At 37.5% G+C, this 23,552-nt stretch overlaps 4 protein-coding genes and 1 long non-coding RNA gene across 9 annotated transcripts; 2 read left to right on the forward strand and 3 right to left on the reverse strand.

Annotated features, from left to right (window-relative positions):
• Positions 68-7,029, reverse strand: LOC18596944 (B3 domain-containing protein Os07g0563300). Its single transcript, XM_007025714.2, has 14 exons — positions 6,671-7,029; positions 6,285-6,366; positions 6,057-6,155; positions 5,496-5,832; positions 4,964-5,303; positions 4,565-4,661; positions 4,027-4,201; positions 3,545-3,624; positions 3,209-3,253; positions 2,848-3,111; positions 2,319-2,368; positions 1,943-2,056; positions 1,602-1,672; positions 68-1,427 (listed from the first exon to the last, which is right to left on the reverse strand). The coding sequence occupies exons 1-14, from the start codon at positions 6,805-6,807 to the stop codon at positions 655-657; spliced, it is 2,664 nt and encodes an 887-aa protein (XP_007025776.2). The 5' UTR covers positions 6,808-7,029; the 3' UTR covers positions 68-654.
• On the reverse strand, positions 9,006-13,808 carry LOC18596946 (sphingosine kinase 1). 4 transcript variants are annotated; one of them, XM_007025717.2, is made up of 11 exons: positions 13,242-13,808; positions 13,039-13,161; positions 12,853-12,953; positions 12,687-12,759; positions 12,121-12,207; positions 11,927-12,004; positions 11,680-11,750; positions 11,250-11,537; positions 10,465-10,587; positions 10,170-10,332; positions 9,006-9,975 (listed from the first exon to the last, which is right to left on the reverse strand). In XM_007025717.2, exons 1-11 carry the CDS (start codon positions 13,573-13,575, stop codon positions 9,971-9,973), a joined length of 1,446 nt encoding a protein of 481 aa, XP_007025779.2. In that variant the 5' UTR covers positions 13,576-13,808; the 3' UTR covers positions 9,006-9,970. The 4 variants fall into 4 exon arrangements, with proteins under 4 accessions (XP_007025779.2, XP_007025778.2, XP_017978728.1 ...); XM_007025716.2 differs by having other exon boundaries at positions 9,012-10,035; XM_018123239.1 differs by having other exon boundaries at positions 9,051-10,332; positions 13,242-13,807.
• On the forward strand, positions 14,751-16,814 carry LOC18596947 (ribosomal RNA-processing protein 17). The gene is made up of 4 exons (XM_007025719.2): positions 14,751-14,923; positions 15,028-15,133; positions 15,872-15,995; positions 16,278-16,814. Exons 1-4 carry the CDS (start codon positions 14,802-14,804, stop codon positions 16,529-16,531), a joined length of 606 nt encoding a protein of 201 aa, XP_007025781.2. The 5' UTR covers positions 14,751-14,801; the 3' UTR covers positions 16,532-16,814.
• Positions 17,727-18,400, reverse strand: LOC108662589. Its single transcript, XR_001928502.1, has 2 exons — positions 18,053-18,400; positions 17,727-17,900 (listed from the first exon to the last, which is right to left on the reverse strand). It is a non-coding gene; the product is annotated as an uncharacterized LOC108662589 (long non-coding RNA).
• Positions 18,393-23,295, forward strand: LOC18596948 (calmodulin-binding protein 60 B). 2 transcript variants are annotated; one of them, XM_007025720.2, is made up of 8 exons: positions 18,393-18,825; positions 19,551-19,626; positions 19,740-19,798; positions 20,351-20,853; positions 20,988-21,148; positions 21,233-21,436; positions 21,748-21,985; positions 22,231-23,295. In XM_007025720.2, exons 1-8 carry the CDS (start codon positions 18,716-18,718, stop codon positions 22,785-22,787), a joined length of 1,908 nt encoding a protein of 635 aa, XP_007025782.2. In that variant the 5' UTR covers positions 18,393-18,715; the 3' UTR covers positions 22,788-23,295. The 2 variants fall into 2 exon arrangements, with proteins under 2 accessions (XP_007025782.2, XP_007025783.2); XM_007025721.2 differs by having other exon boundaries at positions 20,360-20,853.

A 23,552-nucleotide genomic window follows, 5' to 3' on the forward strand; every position in this document is an offset into this window, starting at 1 on the left:
CATTAATTAATACATAATTTCAAATCTAAAAAACAATATTCGAATCTCCCTACTCCCAATTAAAAAATAACAATAAATTACCACTGCTCCTTCCTCATTAAATCATTCACAAAATTATCAAAATCATTGGAGGTTTGAAAGATTATACTCCATTACACCTAAGCACATTTTTTGATCTGACCTCACGAAATAAGGTAGGAAAGGCAACACAACAATATAAAATGAACAGAATGCAATTTCTCTATTATGCTGACAGGACATGCAGCCACTTAATTTACATCCTCAATTCTTCTGAATAAGGTGAGCTCCTAGAATGAAACTACATAGCTTCAGACTACTATCCCACTGGCTGCATTTGCATCATCAAACCCCTACCCCCCTACCGCCTTGTATTTCAGCAGGTCAGCACTTACACTACTGTAGAGAGGATGAAAAATTTTTAAAAAAAGAAAAAACTAATCAGCAAAATTATCAGTCTCTTAACCTCGCTGCCGGCAAATTTATCAGTCTCTTAACCTCGTTGCCGACCATGTACCCCCTCTTCTTTTATGTACAGCCGTGAAGAACAATGCCGAGGCGGATGTATGTGTAACCAAAACTGCACCGCCCAACAGTGATTCTTTGCTAATGGTCAATATAAGGTAGTACATTGATCTACCCAGTGGCTGATGTGGGTGCAGACGATTTAATAGAGAAAACTGCAGAGTGGTCCCTGTCCGCATCTTGATGACTGGCTCCAAGATTGACACTGCTGCTGGTCTTTTCTCCTTCTGTACCTCCACCGGATTGTGCCTGAGTAACTGTTGAATCACTATTGACACCAGAGCTCAACATCCTTTGCTGCCTGAGGTACCTCTCAGTGGCATCTTGCAGCAATCTCATCATGCTGCCAGAATCTGAACCAGGTGACAGCTCTTCTTCTCGCTCCGGCTGGATATTCAAATCAATTTGGCCTTTAAAAGGTGAAGTTGAGGATTTTATCCTGTTAGGATCATCATCTGAACCCTCACTGACGAGCTTTTTCGGGGTTGGACTGCTATTTCCTGCATTAGTGCTAGGGAGAGGGTCATCATCCAATAGTTTATCAGGCAATGAAGGTTGCTGCTTCTTGCGTGTAGTTTCGGCTTCTTTCTGTGACTGTTTCTTCTCACGCCGCAGCATGAGGGTGCGGAAGCGTCTCTTCACTGTTTGGCAGACATTACAAGTACATGTCTGCTTGTGTTTGGGGCCCTTCCCACTTGGGGGCTGAATGCATACAATACATGAGCAGCCAGGTCTATGCCGGGGGTGCTTCGTGGTTGCCTGAGATGAAGCAGGCAGAGCCTCACCTTCTCCCAAGATGGCTAGGTTGGCAAGAGTGTCAAGCCCCTCTAAAGCATCTACATTCTCTGGTTCCTGTTTAGCAGCCTTCATTTTCTTAGAAGCAGCTGTCAATCACAATCACAAAACCAATTTGCTAATTTCACATTAGGAAGTGAACAACAAGAATCAGCATTTACACAAAAATCATCATCAAGAAATCAATTCATTCAACTAAGCCTATTTTGCTCTGGGTAAGTCATACAAATCCGAGTATTTGATTTTCTTCAAGCAACATATACCTGGATTACAGTGTGGCAGCAGATCTTCCAGTTGTTCTGCTGTCAATTCTTGAGTGACCGAACAAAAAGACCTGCCAGCATGGTAGATAAAAAATTATTCATGCAATGCCAATAGAAAACTAAATTTTTGTGCTTCTCGAATTTTTTTCAGGGTTCTTTTTCATTTGACTTCTTGTTTGGCGGGAAGGGATTACATGAAGGAACTCTGATTTGGTTGAGAAAGCTAAACTGCAAATTTGCACATCGACGATAAATAAAAGTGGATGACTGTTAAGTTTATCAGAGCATCAAAACAAAGACACCAATGGCAAACTAAAGAAAACTGTCAAATGACTGCTTACCTTTCTGGATCCCATGAGTTACTGGCACATGTCCACTTGGAAGGAAGAAGAGCACTGGAAGGCAATCTGCGCCACTTAAAACAATCTTCGCATTGAGCCCACTGAATCTTTTCCCTGACACAAGAAACATGTATTGAGATTCTGCTTAGTTTAGGGCAACTCTTGATACCTATAAGACAACTCCTGTTTGTACTTTGTTTTCATTACGACTTGGCAGAATATTTGGATTAACCAACTACATTGTTAGTACAATAGAATATTTCAATATTATAAGGGAATTACAGAGATTTCAAGAAATCAACAAGTCATAGCCAAGTACTAAGTAAATCAATTTTTATTTAACAAAAGCCTGAGCATCCAAGAGAAAGTAATTTACCCTGAATTATCAGTTGCAAATATTGTTGGCTTCCCAAGAATCGGTGCATCCTATTATTAACAAACACAAGAAATTAATATAAATAAGCAACCCAAAACTGGTAAATTAATTAATTTATAAACAATAAACCCCACATTCTAACAAAAGAAAAGTGAACAATATCACTGACGAAAATAGGAATCGCATCTTTAGAAAGAAAAAAGAAGAAAAGCCTGAAAAAGGCTAGAATGAGAAAGAATCAAAATGTTCTTGCATCTAATTATTCTGGATGTCTAGTAGCATCCATAAACAACTAACAGTATAAACGTCCTTGAGCAACCCTATATGGCTTCGTCAAGGGTGTATCAACCATGGAAATTCATGAAATGCATTTAACAGGAGTTCAATTTTCCAACAAATGATTAACAAACACCACAATGACGAAACAGAAGTTGCTTCCATCGCTGCCACTTACAATCAAAAGCAACTTCAATCACAACAGATTACAACCGGTTAAAAAAGAAACAGATTCAAAAAAGATATACCATACCTCATATTCTTCAAACTCAAAACCTTCAATCACTACAACACTGGGTACATGATTAGGAGGGGGGCGGAGAAGCCCTTGAGCTTCTTCCCATGTTAGTTTCAGCTCTATCAGGTCTTCATTATCAATTCTTAGGCGCTTACTCTTTGTACCCAGTGTGCTATTCTTCCTCTTTCTAGAAACTGCTAGTTTGGTTCCTAATGCTTCCTTTGCTATGTATCCTGACTTGTCAACTTTTGACCATGAGGTAGGATCTGCCAGTTCAGCCTGGTTGATCGATGAAAAGCTAGGTGAAGCTGAGCTATCTTTTGTAAATAATTAAAAGTTAAGCAATATCACCATTTTTAGGTTTTGAGACACTAACATCTCCATGCGTAGAAACTCCATTACTATTTTTGGCTTCATTGTCCTGCCAATGAAAAAACATATCAATGTATGTAAATTCTGTTGAGTCAAAAGGGGCCATATAAAGGTCAATTCAACGACAACTAAATATAGCTTTAGAAAGAACTACAATATTTATCTTAACCAATGAATTACGTTTTACCATGATCGAAGTGTAATTGCATCGTGAGATGGAATCAAGAACAAGGGTAACAAAAGCCCTCATTATAACCAGTTGTATTTCATGTTATCTTAGCTCTAGAGCATACAGATGCACAAACAGAATAGATGGTACGAATGATTGTGCAAGACCAACCTGCTCAGATGCTGAAGCAGTTGAAGCCTTTCTGCAACCCATGACCAGCTTCCCTCCAGGCTCTAACCGACTAAATGTTACTGAAAAAACAGCATAACTATCAGTTAAAACAGATGTAAGTCTCTAATCATGCACATGATCATAGGATCATACAAAATAGCTACAATGTGGTAAGAAAGATAAATAAAATGCATGAGAGTGTGAAATACACAAGTAGTGGACAAACAAAATGAACAGGGTAATAGGCAACACACATACACACAAACACGTATATATACACAATTAGACCATGTCATTAACATGTATGAACCAGTAAACCCAAGCAGCGATTAAAAGAAACCAGAAAACTTCTAAAGAAAAAAACTGACAGGTCAAGAGAGGTACAGATTAAGCTATAGCTTGACCATGGCATACTTTGGGCCTCATAGCACACAAGATTGAAATATCTAAATCATTACTTTTCAGTGATATCAATTTGTTACCTACGTCGCCCGCTTGCAATTGCATGTTCTGTATGCAAGGAGTAACCCCTTCTAAAACATACATTCTGCTATTATTGTTGGGCCAGAAGCGGAACTGAAATATCCATTCCTTTCCTTTTGAATCTTGAACTTTAAGAGGTAAACCTTCTGGCTGAGATATTGGTGGGAAATAGGCCTGTCTCATGATGAGTGTAATTTAGCAAGTGAAAATAATCTAGATAACAATTGACGAGAAACTAAGACATACAACAGCAAACACAGGCTCATATTTAACTTCAGAAAAGAATCATTAAATTACAGACAGTACAAAACTAGATCAAAGTGTTTCCAGTATAAAAATGAAGGATGCTAAGTGAGTGTAAAATTTCATAAAGTCAAAATCAGCTACCTTGCCACAAAATAACGATCTAGATTATTGATCTAAACAAAAATTTTATACTGCCAAGCTTTTATGACCATCAATTCGTAAATTTTGGTTGCAAAGCTATCAAATGCTGATCAAATTAAAAAATTTGGGTAGGTAAGAGCAATGACTCACCTCTGCACATTTTTTTGGCAGCACTAGACGTCCAATTCGCCCAGCATCACTAGCACTCAACATTTTCTCAAACAAAGGTGTAATTACAGAATTTGAACTTAGATATGGTTAAGTCTTAACAGAAGCACTAATGTAATAAATGAATGTACATGACCAGCGTATATGTACTAATAGTTAAATGTTTTAAGTAACGTTTTAGACTATAATCCAACTTTCAGAATTAACTATAAGAGACCATTTAAGTGGCATCAACTGTTACAAGGTCTGCCTCAAAATAAAGAAAACACATGTATCAGAAATCTGAAACTAAAACTACAAAATCAGTTACTATTGGTAATGATCTAATATGTTCAATACCATTCCCAATTATCAAGAATGCCCCATAGAATCAAAGGATACTCTCCAGATATTTGCTGCAGGTCTTGGTCAGTAAACCTAGGCCAATAACGAGGAAATAATTGATTCCTTCCACGGCCATCTGGTCGAGGTCTCCCATTACGAATCTGAGTTTCACCAGATGAGTCAAGCCCATTATGTAAATTACTATGAAATTGCTTGGCCAGCGGGGGTGGGGGGTTTGGTCGCAGATGAGGGCCAGAAACCCCAATTTGACCATTTGCTTCATCTGGAGATGTATAAGGCACAGATATCCCCAATGGTGGATTAGATGGCTCCTCCTTCAGAGAAGGCTGCTGAGATTTAGTTAAACATGAACCAGGCTGCTCCTCACAATTAATTCCTGAACGACAAGTGGTTTGCAAGGTTTCAGTAGCCACCCCATTAGTTGTTTTCACAGACAACTTTTGCAGAACAAAATATATGTGCAAGCATGAGGGTAGACATCCACAGCTTACATATGCAGGCATGAATGTTGCTAGATATAATGTTTCCTAAGACTACCATGATTGATACAGGAAAAGAAAATCTGAACCTGCATTTCCGTTCTCATGTATATCCCGTGTCCCAAGCTTCAAAGTTCCATTCATTAACCTTTCAGAAAAGTCCTCAATTTTCTTCTTTTCCAGGGAAGGAGTAGATAATCTGTCGGCATTTAGTCTGTCAATGCCAGTGGATAAGTCAACTTCATAGCACACTTTAGAATGCCACTCAGGCTGAGAAATTGGAGAATTGAACAAACTGGGAGCTTGCCGCCAAGGTACAGGACCAGAACCAGCTAGCTGACTCCAACCTTTAGCAGAATAGTCTTTTAATCTCTCAGACAAAGGTGGGTGGAAAAGCAAAGAAGGTGGCCATGAAGAATTTGATCCCTGAGATATAGAATATGAAATAAAGAGGTTCATAACATATTCCACAGCCAAGGAACACAATTAACTAGGAAATATAGTTCAAGTGGTAAACTTTAACTTCAAAGTAAGAGAATATCTGCTCGTAAAGTACCAACTACAACAGATTAAGCCCCTATCTTAAAAGTGACAATTCCAATCTATAGTACAAAAATTGATGATTCTGGAAGAGAAATTGGAATGCTCACCAAAACAACATTTTTCCTCGCACACGCTAAGCACTCTATTCCTCCAGCATCCAACAAGGTAAATGCGTAAACAGAAACAATGCATCCGCAATGGACCCGCTGCAGCCAAAGAATGACCGTAAGCAGATGAATGCTCACCAAAAAGAAAGTAAAACTAAAACTAGGTAAGATCAAACCACCGAAATAATAATTGCAAACAAATTAGCCTTAACAAATGTTTCTACTAACCTTCCCACATGACTCGCAGCTCCTCCAACCAGAAGCATTTAAGTGAAAAGTATCACAAAATCTTCCCTCCTCAAAAGCAGAACTAACAGTCACAAAGAGCTTAATTCAGATTAAAACATCAGAAATAAACCAAACAGTAATTCACTTTCAAGACTTCACATTAAACAATAAATAATAATTCGTGACTAAATAATTCAAGTGGAACAAAATTTCCCAAATTAACCTCCGGGAAAACCATAAAAGGACAATAATTCTGCAACTAAAACTTAATTTCATACTAAATTAAGCCAAAACAAAAAGAAACAAAAAAAGTGGCTAAAAACGAAGTCAACAGAGAGTCTAAAAAAAGAAAAAAAATAAAAAGAAAGAGTGCAAGTGAAACTCACGCGCATCGATCACATAGCTCAGCCAACTCTCCCGTTCGCAACCGCCATCCCTTCCTCGCTCTTTCCGATTTCAAGTCCTTACAGTCCGAATTGAAGCAAATCTTAGAAGACGAAGCTGCTCCCGACGTCGACGTCATCTTCTTATTATTATAACTAACTTTTTATTTTAAAATTTCAAAATCCCCTCACACGTAAAACTCTCTAAGCTTCTTCTCTTCATAGAAAAACAACCAAAAAAAAAAACGAAACAAAAAAGAAACGGAAGGTTTAGGGGCTGATCTGCACAACCACGAGAAAGAAAGGAAGAGAACTAAAGAAAAGGGCTTAGAGAGAGGGGTTTTAGAGAGAGAAGGAGTGAAATTTAAGTGAGAGAAATAATAATAAACCAATATATATATATATATATATATATATATAATATAAAGAATTGGTAAATGCGTCTTCTACATAAATAAAATAACAAAACAAACAGGCGTGTGTGTTGTTTTGTTTATATATTGAGGCTTAAAAGACACGTCGAGTCCGTGGCCTTGTTATCTTTGGCGTCGTCGTTTTTTTTTATCGTTTTTTTGTGCTTGCAAGTAAGGGTGTTTTAGTCATTTGGGGTAGGTTTGGGGGTGTTTTGACTTGTATGGGACTCGTGTAGACTGTTTTACCGAAAATACCCCACGTGAAACGAAAAATGGTAGAGAGGAAGGGCGTTTCGGTAATTTCGGGGATTTCATATGGTAATGGGGAAAATCATGCATGGCCCGCCTCCACGGTCATGCATGTTCACGTAAGGCATGCTTCATTTTCTCTGAACAAACACGCGCTTTGCCGGACCCTTTTCAATGGAATTACATGTAGTTTACCAGTTATTCATAAAGGTGGTTGGCTTCCTGAACAGAAGCAAATGAGACTGTGCAAAGGAAAAAGACCATATCGGCTATCAGGATTCTTTAGGTTTGATTCAATACGGCCTCTAATTCCCAAAACCCATTTGATTCAGTGTCTGCAACATTTTTGTACTGTTATTAATGAAATTTGCCATATTTTGGAGAAGCAAAGAGTCCATTGATGAAGATAAGGAAGCGTCTTTGGCAATTGGTGTCCAAACTCGGTTTTGTTTTCAAGCTAAGAGAATGTATTAGTTTTCACCCCCAAGATTAGCATACTGTTTTCAAGTCAAATGCTTCAGGATATATCTATTTGTTTATAGAAGCCAACAGAGGAAAATGTGTACATGTACGGATGAGAGAGGAGAGAGAGAGAGAGGGAGGACAAGAACGGGATTTGAGATATTTTGCTTGTGATAAATACTAGACTGATGATGATACTTAAAAACGGCAAAACATTGAATCTCGACCACACCTAAACAATGTTGCTTTCCTTGTTGTTTCTTTCCTAGGAGAAAACTAACGCGCTTCCAACGTAGTGGGCGGGGACGGACTGCCACATGATATATGGAAATTAAAAAATGGGGCTATTACGTACTAAAGAGAAACCTAGACATCCGAGGGGAGGAGTGGACATGGTCAGGGCAGTCTCACTGATTGAACTTCGAGCTTTTTTACTGGACAATGTGATTTGCTTAGGAAAGGTTACTTATATGCGCAGAAGTTAACGTGGACATTGACAACGGACTTTAGTAGTAGTTTTTCTGTTTTGTATATTCTCAGCAAGTAAGCATATGCTTGAAAGATCACTATTGGACGAGCATTTGTCTATATTTAGAATCCGACGGTGACTTGGGTCTAACAAAATGAAATTAATAATTAATCGCAAAAGCTTCTTGTAAACTTCATTTTGTCTCTTTTCTAGTAAGTTAAGGTTTGTGAGGGTGATATATATATATATATATATATATATATAAGTGTGTTAAGGTTTGTAAAGGTGATATTTCATATTATTTAATGAAACACATGTATACATATATACACATATAAATATGAAAGATCTAAGAATTTTTTGAATTCAAATTTTAATTATGTAACCATCGGGGAAAAAAGTGAAAAAATATAAATTAGCTCAAGTGTGGGTGACCAGAGATAAAAAATTGATCTAAAGTAGATTTTGGGGTAACCTTCATCATGATATTCTTGAATTTTTTTTATGATGCTCACGAATTGGTTCCTAAATTTCGTCATTGATTTTTTGTCTTTACGATTTTTTTTATTTTGAGTTTTTTAATATAATTTTTAATATTTAAATCTCTCCCCCAACAAATGACATATTTTATAGTAATTTACACAGTATGAAGTTTACAAAATTGTACATATTTTTCTATTCAAAAAATGGGACTAAAATTCTTTCTTCCAATAAAACAAATGACAAAAGCAAGACAAAATGGTAATTAAACTATAAAGCGTAATGTAATTCAAATAAAGACTAGCTAGAATAAATTTCCATTGTTTAAATTATATCAAAGTCATGTATGAAATGAGAGCCCCGTTGAAGGAAAGCAAGAAAATCCAGTTGCAGCACATATGACGTGGCCGTGTAAATGCATACCTTGATCAAAGCCATAATAGTAGTAAAATCTTACAGGCTACGATATAAGTAGGTAGTCTAGAGTGGGAAGTGCCCATACCCAAAGGCCAAAAGTGACGTCAAAGAAAATCTCAACTCTCAAGCCTGACATGATATTGGGAACTACTTTAATGTGCTGCAACTGGATTCACTTGATCTGGTTGTCGTGTCATCGACCTTGTCAAAGGGACCCAACTCATCCAGAACGGGAGTCGAGTCGGAGACTCGAGAGCTTCCTGGTCAGTGGGTGTGGGTGTGAATGTGAGAGTGCCCTTGCCTATATGGCTTTTGACTCTTTTGTCTTTGAGGTCCTCGCATTGTTTTAGATCGCCCGCCGAAAACCGAACCAAACCAAACCGTCAAAGAAACAGAAGCAGATACAGAGCGGTGTTATGTTACTGTTCCCACATGAAAGTGGGACCTTCTTAACTTATGGCATTACGGAATCGTATGTGAATGCGTTTACTTTTTGGTAACGTACCCGCTGCATGTCCCCACGGGGCCACGCCTCACTATTTCAAACATGCTTCACGTTTTAACCCAAGTCCAAAGACACAGACAGAGGGAAAAAATAAAAAGAAAGATTAGAAAGTGGCCATGTAAATGGGACTCTGTCAGGAAAGAGCAAAGCCCCTCTCAGTTATCACTTATCAGAATCGCTTCCCATTACGTTAATAGTTAGGAGGCTGTCAGCCGCTGCGGGTGGCAATGCGGCTTTCTCCTCACCGGTCACACGTTCAAAGCCCGTGATAGCAGAGTGCTTGTTCTGTTTCCAGATAATAGTTGCAATCATGCTGTAATAATACAGTAAAGTCATTCAGATTCCAATCCGTTTTATTTCTCCTTTGTGGGTTCTGCACAGCCAAAATTAAATAAAAAAAACAACTGTGAAACACTTGTTTCTTCATTTCAAATCCATGAGATCGCAAATAAGATTCATTTATAATCGACACCCAAGCCTATACAGGTGCAAACAAAGTAGCTAAACCTTGATCCAGGGTTAATTGAAGCTTATCATAGGCCATAAGGGCCTTTTGGTCGCACTTGTATGTTCCTTTTCCCCTCGCAAGGACCTCACCATCTGAGTCTATGATCCCTTCCTTTGCCGGATCCTCAACACGTGGACCAGGCTCCAATACAAATGCCTTCACCTGTAATTTAGTCAACGAACATACAGAACATGGACGGCTTTATTACTAGAGAGATAAAATAACACCATAATCTCTGCTACCTTGTGTAGAAGAAAGTTAAAGAATCATACCAGGTTCATTTAGTGAACTCACCTTAATGTAGGTAACATGTGGTGATTTTACATGACTCCCATCATTCATCTTTGACATTAATGACAGCAAGGGTAATTTTGGGCTGTCCCGGACGATAATCAAGTCCAAACAACCATCTGAGAACTGCAATTACGGCCAACAAAAGAAACATAAGAGTAATGTTAGTTATGCATGTTAGAATCATAAATCAAACTGAGAATCTCATACCTGAAAAGTTAAAAGTTCTATTCGATAAGTCCACTGTGCAAAATTAAACAGAACACATGTGAATTGCATAGAGTAAGAATGGCATGGTTGTAGGAATTCTATTACAAATCAAAAGTGGTAGAAGTGAAACTTGGTTCTTGCACTGCAGATTCTACATAATAGTTATTCTCTATTATAGAAGCATGAATACACTATCTTATGCATTCCTCAACCTAAATTTCTCCAGATCAAGAGGGCATCTACATGCGAAATTCTGGCAGCTATAAAGCTTCATATGCTGTACATCATACAAGGATGAAAATTTCAATTGCTTTGCTTTGTGTTTTAATGTATACTCTGTAAAAGTGAGAATAAGGCAGAGCAGAAGATACATGGTAATTTTTTCTAGACCTTTGTGTCAATTTCAGTGGAGTCTGGACAAACTGAAAAACTGTAAAGTTGGGTTAATCACACTGCAAATGCTGCATACAGGTTAAAGGCATGTTGCTTATGGATATGGATGAGGAAAGCAACAAACTAGGAGAATTTTACAGAAAAGTTAATAAATTACTACATTGAGAGGTTAGCGTAAAATAAACCTTTGCTTTGGGTGCAGCCATGCAATCTTCACTTCCCCATGGTACATTATGAAGCCAAACTGAAATAAATGGTCCACTAATAGTCCTCCAATGTTTATTCTCCAACTTAAAATCAGACCCATGGTACCCATGCCGTTGAGTTTTCACAGAATTCTCCTCAGTTGGGCTTTTTTCACTGGTAGGTTCACCATGATAACCTGTTGGCTCCCCATAATCTTCAAAGCCAGGAGCAGGCACAAAAGAAACACATCCATTGTAGTGCCTTAAATGTAATAAACGTTGAAGAGCCTACACAAGAAAGAAACAATTCTCATTACCAAATCCCAATAGTATTTATGGAACCATACAAGCTATGCCCTAAATCAGGTGCAAAAGCTATTACAAAAGTACACAAGCACAAAAACAAACCAGATAAAATGAAGGGACGTACATAGAAATCAAGACGAGCACTCCCCATCCACCTATATTTTTCAGATTCAATGTCTATATCTGCAATCAGACCTGAAACAAAAGGAACACCACGTAAAAACTGCAATATGTTTAAAGCTCATGACCAGTAAATCAAAACAGATGCATACATCACCAAACTTTTGCCGACAGATCCACATTAAAGGCAGAAAATGAAACATAGTCCATACATGCAATCCATTATTAAAAAGTGAAAGAATTTTACATACCCCATGCAAGCATCAACACACTGAAAAATCTAGTTTCTCCTTGCAAGATAGTAGCTACATCCAGTGAACATTTATGACCTGCCGGTAGAAAAACATTAAGCCAAGAATTTCTTCAATCAAAATGAAATACTATTTGTTGATCAGAAAAAACACAATTCTATGTTCTCAACAAAATAACAGACACCCTTGTTAACCTCGGATAACAGCAAGAATGGCATTAGATGTGCTGCATGGTTGACCAACTGCATCCAGCAAAGACTTTACCATCCCATTTCCTGTCCCTGCAGCCACTAACATTTACCATCAGATATCAACACTGATTAAATAAATCATTAGAATAATTTGTCAATTATCATCATTCTCTTCAGGGAAATTAAGTGGGGAAAGAAAATCAAAACGATCAGCAATCATAATGAGGAACAAGTAAACACTAAACAGAGCAGAAAGGCAAGTTTTAATTGTCTCGGATGAATGAACTCACCAGATAATCAATATATAGTGACAAGCAAAGATCTTTATGTGTCGCATATTTTAACAGTGAATCATTGGTTGGCCAAAAAACCAGTAAATCTTTGCAAACAACCCAAAAAATTTAACTTTTATGACAAAGAGAGAGCTTTAGTTTTCAACTATAAGTTTTAAAGGCTCCAAAAATCAAGAAATTCCTGTAAAACACAACCCAGGTATGAATTTACGTTCACAAATTATACATAAAAGAAATTTTAACTTATACTAACATGGTTATAGAAAGAAAACGAACCAGCAGGAACCATTCCAATAGGAATCTTTATTGCAGCAGCCCAATCTTCTCTTTCAAGCAGTCCATTTACCACCTACTAAAAAGTTTGGAACAAAATTGAGATAGATAAAAATAAAGCCACAAAATTTTACAATAATGGAATACTCTGGGAATTAAAAAGACTGACCTCAACAAGGATTCCATCTCCACTAACACAAACAATTCCATCATACTTTGATAAATCCAAAGTCTTGGCAACTTCTTTTGCATGCAACTGATGTTTAGTTTCTGAGAAATTGAGTTAGTCATCCAAATTAGAGAAACAGCATTGTGGGAAATTAAAAAATCGATTTGTGAAACATTGAATCCCAACCTATCACCGTAATTTGGACATCAGCATCCTCAAGGTAAGGTTTTACGTCTTCTGAGAAAATTTTAGTCGCAGATTTCTTCCCTCCATATGGGTTCACAAATACTAATAGTCTCTTTGGCCGTCCTGTTATGAAAATAAAGCATGCAATTCATTGAGACAAATAATAAACTATAATTTTTTGCAAAGGGTCAAGTTTTTAGTACCAAGAGAATCGATGTAATCACGCAGCTTCTGCGACCAGAGCCTGAGGGAATCATCTGAGAGAGGCTCGAACACGAAACTCTGCCTCACCAAATCTCCCCTGTTCCACAGGCAACAGATTCCATCTCCCTTTTCGACAGCATACTTGACTTGGATTCTAGTACCTTCCAAGGCGAATCCGAGAACCTCCTTCTCCATGGTCAAGCACCGTTGATCTTTACCTGTCCACCGGAGCTTCCCATCTCCGGTAAATGTGAGGGGAACCACCGTCCCATTGACTAAGACTCGGTCCGATAATAACGTGGAAAGGTTCTCGGGTTGACCACCTTGATCCATAGTCAGTACCAGTTTTGAAAATGATTGGAATCTGTCAGAGTGAGAGTTAAATTGGGGAGGGAGGGAGGGAGGGAGGGAGGTGGCGATTTTGGTCCGGTTCAGTTTGGATGGGCTGGAGAACCGGGTTAAGGAATGGTATTGATGGTGGTCAGTGAGACGTTTCTTTTGCCTCCCTTTTTACGTCGGGTTCGGTTTGTTCGTTCTTGGTCGTTTTTTTCCGCTCTTGTTCGAGCTGCTGGATATGGCCACGCGCCCTCGCGTTGCCAATTGTAGGAAAATTCATTTATGGAATAATTAACGAAATGTTATTTTATTTTTATTACAAATAAAAATAAATAAACTGAAAAAAGGCGCGTGGAGCGTGAGGGAAATGATGAGAGTATCATGGAGATAATGCGCCACCCTAAGATTCAGGATTGTTGAGCTGTGTTTATATTTACTTTAAGCGTTATAGGTTTTCATGACACGTGTTTTCTTCTAATTTCACCTTAATTTCTTTAAATGTGGCTTACCGGTCAAACTCCAATCCTAATCTAGTTGACTATCTTCTTAGGGGAAAAATAAGATGGACCAGTAGCTTCTAGTAGTGTTATTCTGTATTGTTAAAAGCAATTAGGTAATTGCTAATAACAGCTTATTTAATGCATTAAATAGTGGGTTCAAGTAGATTTATTAATTTAGTAAGGTAGTAAATTGTATAGGTGAAGGGTTGTTGCTAAATATAGACACAATAAATGTCCAAAATGATTATGTAAACAAACTCCAAGTATTAAATCTTTTTAAGTCATGCCCCAAACTTGTTAGTGTTGATATGTATTACCCTCTTATTGAAAATTTACTAGTCCTTAATTCAACATGAATTCAATTTTTTATTCATGTAGTTTGATGATGTAATCATTTGATTTATTTTATAGTAATTTTTATATAATTACGTCAATTGTCACCTAATCATATCATATATCAAGTTTATAAAAAAAATTAATGATAGAGACAAGCATCGTGAATTTTTTTGGGCTCAAAGACAAAGCATAAAGGCCCATGCTTTTTCTGGGTTCAAGGACTAAAACATTAAGGCCTGTGTCGAAGCACGCAATAGACTGGATCAAGAACAAGAAAACAAGCCACATTGAGCCCAAACCCAAGGCCCATCCTCCAAACCCCGGCTCGTTAAACCCCCGCTGCAACCAGGACAAAGGGGGAGAGTAGGGAACTCTATTGCTGCAGCAATGGAAGAAGAGTACGAAGAGGAAGCACCGCAGCAGCTGTCAAAGCCTCGAGGCCGCCACATAAAGAAGAGAGCTCTCAAGAACAAAGCACTCGCCGTTTCTTTCAACGAGAAGGATCTCAGGTACTATAGCACGCGCGGAGCACTTGCTTTATTTCATTATTTTTCTTTGAAAAGCGAACCTTTCGCTTCGTAGTTCGTACTTATAATCGTGTGAATTGATTAAGGGATTACGTGACTGGGTTTCACAAGAGGAAGAAGAAGCGAAGAAAGGAAGCCCAGAAGAAGCAGGAGGAGGCTGAACGCCGCAAGCGTATTGAACAGCGCAAAAAGGTTTTCTTCTTTTTCTTTTGTTGAGATTATACGATGCCGTTTCATGTCAATGCTTCAAATGTATTGAAACTACGCTAGCATTGTTAACTTACTCTTTTTTGCCTTAGTTGTTGCGTTAAATTTCAATAATCATTGCTGTTGAAGCATTGCTTGTAATTACGATTATAAAATATATCACTGGAACTATAGGAAACAAGTTCATTGCATTTGTCTGTTTCCCTCATTCGAATACTTATCCAAGGCATTGCAATTTAAGGTTTATGAAAATATGGTTAAGTTGGTGATTGCCCCATTAGCCACTCTGAAAGGATTATCACCATTTATCTGCTAATTTGATTTAAATAACACACATGTCACTTTGGGTAAATGTTATGCTTCCAAGTCATTCTTATATCCGTTTACCTTCCTGGGTAATCAAGAGTTCAAGGTATTCAAAGTCAGGAAACTTTTAGTTGTTGACACCTGTTTAAAATGTAATGAGATTATATGAGGAATTGGGATATGTGTCTGTGAGTTCATGAGTGTGCTAGTTATCCTAGGTGATTCTAGTTTGTATTGGAGTCATGCTGATCTTCCATGGTTGTCAGTTGTCACTCATGTTATGATTGTTTTTTCGTTAAGCTGTGTGTGTTTTGTTCATTGCACATAGACTGCTACTTGTATGTTAATATTTGGCTTTTTCATCTAACTTGGACACAATCTGAAGCTACAAACTTTGTTGCTCGATGAATTTTTCAGAGAAAGTTAGAAAAAGAGTTTGCCTTATATGGGGGAGCTCCACCCAGCACAGCATCAGGACCTGATGAAAGTGATGAGAACAATGAGGAGGATGAAGGAAGTGAGCCAACTGCATCAGTTTCTGGTATTATTCTAATCCTATGAGCTGATGGATTCACAAGCTACTATAATGCTTCATTGAGAACAATGGATTTTACATGCCCTTGTATCTTCCATATTGCAATGTGGCCTTTTTATGATTCAAGTTTAAACCTTTGTTGCACCTGAACATTTGACTTATTGATTGATACATGTTCCCCTTGCCTAGAAAGTAGGATTCAAATCCCCCTTCCCCCAATTAAAAAAAAAGTTTAAACCTATTGTTTATTTCTTCTCACGTGGTTGGGTTTTTGTTTATTGGTGTAAGGGACAACAATGTACGATAGTGGCAACATGACTGTCACTGTGACAACAAGTGAGATTTCTCGGGAGGAAGAAAACTTTACTAGTGTAAAGACGCATACGGCAATGCACAGATCAGTTGGAGATGGAGTTGATAGAAAGCACAACTTACCTGTGAGTAAACGTAAACCATTGAAGAAAGTTGCAAGACACAGATCTAGGCCACCTACTAAAAGGGACAGAAATAAGGGGAAGAAAGAGAACAAGAAAATGCATTAATCACCTTGAACAAAATTTTTTGTAGCCATGGATACCATACCATATGTTTTTTTTTACTTCGAGTAGTGTAATACAGGTCTAACCAGCCACCACCGGCAGACATCTTCTGCTTGGATGTTTGCAATGTTTTATTGTATTGACACTTAGCAAGTATAACTCCTATGTTGTCTTTACCATGGTTTTTCCACTGCCTACTGGTTTCAACGGGGAAACTCCCCCTCGCAGTGTATGATCTGTTCCTTTGCTGTTTTGAGTTCAGTTATGGCAAACCTTTCTGCTTTCAGTTCAAAGTGCTTTGAGCTGTTTTTCACGTGTAGGATTTATTCCAGCACTAGTATGCATGTACTGACTCACTGCTCCAAACCATCAACTTGCTTCACTGGTGCTTATATGTTTTGGGCATTGCTTCTTTTTGACCCTTCAATTATTAATTTGGTAGAAGACAAGTGCAAGGAGTCCTAACTAAGAACAACAAACCCCACGAGACGCAGGAGGATAGATAGATCTCTTTCATGGTAGTACGGTAGGGTCTGCTCCTCCCATTTTTGTCTCTTTGAGAAGAAACGGACCAAAATTGCCTGATTGCTTCTATGGAAACAGAAACCTTTTTTCGTGGAATCTTTGACGTATGAATAGGTAAAGATAGTTAAGGCTGCGTTTGGTATTTAGTTTTTGGTATTTAGTTTTTGTTTTATTTCTTTCTGTTTTAAACTTTTAATATTAAATAAAAATAACAATGTATTTATTAATTAAATAGTATAAATATAAAATTAAATTATTTAAATAAATTTTTATTTTTTATTAAATTAAATTAAATTTTTATTTTTATATTGATTCAAATAGATTATAGGTTTTGATAATTAACAGTTGAAATTAATTAAAATATTATTTGTTATTGTATATTTATATAAATTTGATTGAATATTAATGCATTTACGTAAAAGATGAAAAATGTTATATTATTATATCATATTAATATGTTATATTATCATCATAAAATAATAATTAATTGATAAATTTATTTCATTCAAAATAAAAATATAAAAAATAAATTAAAAACTAAAAATAAAAATTTATTTTAAATTTTTTAAAAATATTATGATAGTATGATGTACGAAATATGAAATTTTTATTTTTGATAATTTTATAAAATTTTTATGTGCATTTGTATATAAAAAATTGGAAAATAAGGACATATTACCAAACATGTTATGGATTACTATATTCAAAAAAGGAGAAAACCGAAAAACAAACAAACAGAAGCGATACCAAAGCGACGGCGTAGTATTGGCGTGTTGCAATAAGCGAAAAACTTTTTGGGAAGCGTTTGTCTCTTTGAAAATGCAGCACTCCGATCCTCTGCTAATGTCTGGCCAAAAACAAAATGGAAAATCAATAGCGATGGTTGGAAGCTAGTTAAAAGGACAGACTCGAAGGTGAGATTCGACGAATTAACAGGAAACTATGGCAATATAAAAATTGATGTAATTATGGATGTTAGGATCTAAACCTAACACTTACAATCACGTTCGAATCCAAAAATTGATCAGGAACCGCAATGATTACTTTGAAAAAATGATGAGAATCCGTAATCGAACGGCTCCGATCACGAGATCCCGCAGCTCTGGGGGGAAGATCACGGCTATGGCGACCGTGCGAGGGTTTAAGGTCCGAGTCCAAACAGAATAGCAAACAGTGATAAAAAGCCGTCACTGTGAATTACAAGTCGACAAACAAGCTGAAAAAGCTTCCAAACAAACGAAAACAATAAGGAAAATTCGCAGACGTTTCCTGGAAGCTTCTCTCACCCCAAAAAATCCAATTCTCTCTCTTTTCACTTTCCCGCTTCCGTCTTTTTTACCTTTTTTTTTTTCTCTCTTTAGTGCCCTTTTTCATTTCTCTGGCATTTTATTTTTTATTTTTAGAAATTTTAAAAAGAAAAGAAAAAGGGAAGAAAAAGAAATTGATTCCTTTGTTGTTGGATTAAATTGAATCTGCTTTTGAAGGGAAATAAAAAGAGAAAGATTTTCGAGCTTTGCGTTTGTTTGTGAGAAATGGAAAGTTCAAAGTAAGTGACGAGAGAATAAAAAGAAGGAAAGAAAAGGAAGAAAAGTTTGATTTGGGTTAGTTTTTTTTTTTTGGTTCCTGGTAGTTTCTCGGCAACCAAACAGACTGAGCTCGAAAATGCAAACGAGGTATATGGAGAGGTCGAATAGTATGGCGAGAGAGAAGAGAGGTTTGGATTCGAGTTCTGGTGATGAAGGACCTGATAGGAAACGACCAGCTCTTGCTAGGTCTATCTCTCTTTCTTTTCTCTTTCATTTTTTCTTCTCTGTGTGTTTCAAAGCTAACACTTTTATCGTCTTTCGTCTGTCTTTTATGTTTTCTTTTGGGAGTGTGATTTTGTTGCTGTAGGCAAAAAGTTTTCTTATTGAACTGTGACTGAAAGGTTTGCATTCATGGTTTAGATGCTGTAAGAAGTTGTCAGAATAGAAAAGAAAGAGAAATACTCTCTCATAACCGTTTTTGCATGCATTAAAATGTAGGGTTCTTTTCTTTAATATAAAAAAAGAAAGTTGTTTAATTTTAAAAGAAATTGTTTTGGATTGTTATGGTTTAATTATAAAACAAAGACAGTTTGATAAGTTAAGAGAAAAGGTGATGGGAAAAGCAGGGAGGCCATAGTTGTGTTGTTGTTTTCATGTGGGTGTATTCTTATGAGCCAACTCTGCTATGTCAACAAGATGAAATAAAATAGGACATGGGTGTTGGTGCACTTGCAGTGTCTTGACTGACAGAGCTTAGAAAGCTGAAAAAAAGCCTGTCTTTCTTGCCTTGACTTTCTTCTTTTTTATTTTTTTTACTAGTTTTGACTAGTGATGAATGTATTTGATGTATAATTTTGACTGCAGTTTGATTCTTTTTTTTGTTTTTTTGTCGAAATTCTTTTGGAACTTTTGCTATTTGTTGGTAAGTAAATAAGTTGTTTTGTTAACATAAAGCTTTAACCTTGATGCAGTGTGATAGTTGAAGCTTTGAAGGTGGATAGTCTGCAGAAACTTTGCTCATCATTGGAGCCTATTCTTCGAAGAGTTGTAAGATGCCGGATGTTATTCTTCTCTTTGAAGTTCCTACTTAGTTCAATTTCTAATTTGGATGGTGATGTTTTACAAACTCACAACGCTTCTGGTCTTGGCAATTTGAACAGGTCAGTGAAGAAGTGGAACGCGCTTTAGCGAAGCTAGGCCCTGCCAAGCTTACTGCTAAGTATGAACCAGTTTTTTCTTTTTAAATCTTGTAATAATATAGTAACAAAATGTTTTCAATACTTTTGGAAAGTTTCATGGTTTTTTTTTTTTTTGTCATTGCTAAATCCCCATTAATATTTTACTGCAAAATAGTCAACAAGAGTTTGGAATTACCGTTGTGTTGTACCAGTGCCATTTTGTTTTTCCTTACATACATGCCCCATCAATGTTGTGCTTGTGATAACATTATTGTCTAATATAGATGTCCTTCCTAGCATTCATTCCCATGGGATTTCGCTGCAAATTTCATCTTTTATCCATTTTAGCATAGCATATTTTGCACATTCTTCCGGTGACAAGTTCTGTTATATGCCCCAGGACTGCCTTTCTTTTCTCCTCTCTTTCTCTCTCTCTCCTCTTTGATTATTCAAAACTCTGGTGACTATTGTTCCGATTGATGCAGTTTTTCCCTGCACTTTTCTGGTTGATGCGCTTTTTATTGTTGCTGTTAATTTATTTTTCAAAGGGTTTATGATGCCTCTGCCTCTTGTTTTCATTCTTTAATGGTTAGAAAATGCAGTTCTTCCCCAAAACGGATAGAAGGACCTGATGGAAGAAATTTGCAAGTGCACTTTAGATCCAGGTTGTCTCTCCCTCTCTTTACTGGAGGGAAAGTCGAAGGGGAACAGGGTGCTGCTATCCATATTGTCTTGATTGATTCAAACACTCGTCATGTTGTCACGTGTGGTCCAGAGTCCTCTGTGAAACTAGATGTTGTTGTGCTTGAGGGTGATTTCAACAATGAAGATGATGATAACTGGACTCAAGAAGAATTTGATAGCCATGTTGTCAAGGAGCGTGAAGGGAAGAGGCCACTCCTAACTGGAGATCTGCAAGTGACGCTGAAGGATGGTGTAGGAACACTAGGGGAGCTAACATTTACAGACAACTCAAGCTGGATTAGGAGCAGGAAATTCAGGCTAGGGCTAAAGGTTGCCTCTGGCTCTTGTGAAGGCATCCGTATTCGTGAAGCAAAAACAGATGCTTTCACTGTTAAGGATCACCGAGGAGAATGTGAGTTCTTTTATTTGTGCCAAATCGTCTATTATATGCTTAACTTTTTTTTTTGTTTGGTAAAATCTATGGACTTAGCTTTGTTTATCTCAAAACCAGTAAAATATTGCCTTTTCCTTCTCTTTCCTAATCAGTATACAAGAAACACTATCCACCTGCATTAAATGATGAGGTCTGGAGATTGGAGAAGATTGGCAAAGATGGTTCATTTCACAAGAGGCTCAATAAAGCTGGAATTTTTACGGTTGAAGACTTTCTACAGCTTGTGGTTAGGGACTCTCAGAGGCTGAGAAATGTAAGGCTTCTGCATCTCATCCTCTAATCAGAAATATATTTTGTTCTTCTGTCTGTAACTATTTTGTTGATCCATTTGTTGTAGATTCTTGGAAGTGGAATGTCAAACAAGATGTGGGATGTTCTGGTGGAGCATGCAAAAACTTGTGTTCTAAGTGGGAAACTTTATGTTTATTATCCTGATGACATTCGGACTGTTGGCATAGTCTTTAACAACATCTATGAGTTGAGTGGTTTAATTGCTAATGGAGAATATTATGCAGCTGAGTCTCTCTCAGACAACCAGAAGGTAAATCAACTTGCAGTTCTGATATGTATTCTATTTAGTTTGGATTTCCATTTTCAAATACACTATGTTTATTTTATTAATAATAGTGGAAGTTTATCTAGTCCTTGTCTTAATTTTCATGTATTGTTTACCTCTTTTATGTTGGTTGGAGCGTTGCAGATGACTTTGTTTCAAAGTCGCAGTCTTTTGCTTTAACAAATTAAATTCAACTACTCTTTTGCTCATGTCCTTTACGTGCTTGCCATAATATGGAAAAAAATGATACCAAAAAAAAAAGCTTAAGAAAACTTTCACTGGTCTCATTCTTGCAGGTTTATGTGGATGCCTTGGTAAAGAAGGCATATGAAAATTGGATGCATGTTATAGAGTATGATGGCAAGTCTCTGTTAGGCTCTAAGGAAGATGACAATGCAGGTGCTTCACAAGCCAATGTTCCAATGGACCTGCAAGGTTATCCAAATTCGATAAACCAACAGCAAACTCTACCAAGCCTGTCAGTGCCAGTTCCTTCAGAGCAGCCTCCCATGGATTCTGGTCTAAATGTTGGAGGTATATATACTTGACTGAACGTGAACGTGAACGTGAACATGAATTTCTTATTAATTGTCATTTTTTAGAAACTCATTTTGAGTACGTAGAAGAAGTGAAAACTGCAATCCCTCTCCCAATTCTTTTTTTAATAAATAAAAGGTGCTGTTGCCTGGTGCCTGCTTATGTGCTTTTGAGACCGGTATTTGAATATTAAGTTTTTGCATCTGTACATGTTTGTTGTTGACTGTTCTCCATCTCTCTAGGTTATGATGATAGTATGGCTGCCCGACTGTCGCTGCAATCACAAAATGTACATCTTAATGCTCAGACTCAGTTGAATGGTGCTTCATTCACTCTACAGAACCACTTGGTCAGTGCTTCACAGCAGGTCCAGCTTCCAGGAAATGATAATGAGCTAGCACTTGGTTCATCACAGTCATCCATGCCAGATTTCCATGGTGTTGGCACATCAAATATTCCTACTTATAGGGGAGTCGAGGATTTCTTCTCAGAGGAGGAGATTCGAATGAGAAGTCATGAGATGCTTGAAAATGAAGATATGCAGCATTTGCTCCGTATCTTTAACATGGGAAACCATGGCCATACTTCCTTTAATGCTACTGAAGATGGCTATCCTCATTCCTCAGCATATATGTCCACCCCATCTCTGAATTATGGTTTTGATAATGAAGCTTCCCGTTCATCAGGCAAAGCTGTAGTTGGGTGGCTCAAGCTCAAGGCAGCCCTGAGATGGGGCATCTTTATTCGGAAAAAGGCTGCTGAAAGGCGGGCACACCTTGTTGAGTTGGATGATTCATAGATCTAGCCTCTGAGGCAAAGCTGTCTGGATGTGGTGTTAGTAGGCTTCCCTTCATCTCCCTGCCTGATTCTAACCCAACCAGAGCAAGTACTCAAGGACTTGAGTTGTTGGCATGGTCTGGCTCTTGTAGCCCTTGCATTGGTTGAACTCCCAACCCTGCCATCCAGGGACCTATCTGCTTGTTCATTTCTTCTCTGTACAGTAAGCTTCCGTCATAGTACGGTTTCAGTTAAGGTGGTGTCTTGACAGTGGAGGCTCGAAATGTTATCAAGGGGATGGAATCCGTCCAGCACAAGTCTAAGTAGCGGTTGTCACCGGTCTATGTAGCTACTTTAGATGATTAGCATCTCTTCTCTGTACTTTATTCTGTTGAGATCAAACGAAATAAAAGCATATCTTTATGTGCTTTAACCTGTAACATGTAAAATAAATTCCAAGTGGTAGTGATTAACATTGCCTGAGGCAAACTCTCACTGCCGCATAATGGAACTATGTTTTATTTCCCCTAGCGCATTATTCCTCCTCCTGTGTAACAATGGCTGTTCATGAAACCTCAAAGAGATGAGACCCAAAGGAGATTCATAATCCCAGTTGTGGCATTATGAGCTTTTTGTGCTTGAACACGTTATCCATGTGGAATCTCTGTTTTAAAAAACACAAAAAGAAAAAATGGATGTCCTTTTCACGGACTGCATAGTGCATGACGGATGGCAACGAAGGGCGTGGCAGGAGTTGCCTGTACAATTGTAGAGGACGGAGGCTGAC

This window comes from Theobroma cacao, chromosome 6 (assembly GCF_000208745.1).
Source record: "Theobroma cacao cultivar B97-61/B2 chromosome 6, Criollo_cocoa_genome_V2, whole genome shotgun sequence".
Lineage (NCBI taxonomy): Eukaryota > Viridiplantae > Streptophyta > Magnoliopsida > Malvales > Malvaceae > Theobroma > Theobroma cacao.

Bases quoted from the DNA above. Each gene is read 5' to 3' on its own strand.
- LOC18596944 (XM_007025714.2), bottom strand. From the start codon at position 6,807: ATGACGTCGACGTCGGGAGCAGCTTCGTCTTCTAAGATTTGCTTCAAT. The intron at 5,304-5,495 runs GTTCAGATTTTC...CTTGTCGTTCAG, and splicing joins ACATGAGAACGGAAATGCAG to GAATTAATTGTGAGGAGCAG. The intron at 3,625-4,026 runs GTAACAAATTGA...CTGTTTTTTCAG, and splicing joins ATTGCAAGCGGGCGACGTAG to TAACATTTAGTCGGTTAGAG.
- LOC18596946 (XM_018123239.1), bottom strand. From the start codon at position 13,575: ATGGATCAAGGTGGTCAACCCGAGAACCTTTCCACGTTATTATCGGAC. The intron at 12,760-12,852 runs GTCAGTCTTTTT...ACTTTTTAGTAG, and splicing joins GAGATGGAATCCTTGTTGAG to GTGGTAAATGGACTGCTTGA. The intron at 12,005-12,120 runs GTTAACAAGGGT...TTCTACCGGCAG, and splicing joins CATTCTTGCTGTTATCCGAG to GTCATAAATGTTCACTGGAT.
- LOC18596947 (XM_007025719.2), top strand. From the start codon at position 14,802: ATGGAAGAAGAGTACGAAGAGGAAGCACCGCAGCAGCTGTCAAAGCCT. The intron at 14,924-15,027 runs GTACTATAGCAC...GAATTGATTAAG, and splicing joins TTCAACGAGAAGGATCTCAG to GGATTACGTGACTGGGTTTC. The intron at 15,134-15,871 runs GTTTTCTTCTTT...TGAATTTTTCAG, and splicing joins GTATTGAACAGCGCAAAAAG to AGAAAGTTAGAAAAAGAGTT.
- LOC18596948 (XM_007025720.2), top strand. From the start codon at position 18,716: ATGCAAACGAGGTATATGGAGAGGTCGAATAGTATGGCGAGAGAGAAG. The intron at 21,149-21,232 runs GTAAGGCTTCTG...CATTTGTTGTAG, and splicing joins ACTCTCAGAGGCTGAGAAAT to ATTCTTGGAAGTGGAATGTC. The intron at 21,437-21,747 runs GTAAATCAACTT...TCATTCTTGCAG, and splicing joins CTCTCTCAGACAACCAGAAG to GTTTATGTGGATGCCTTGGT.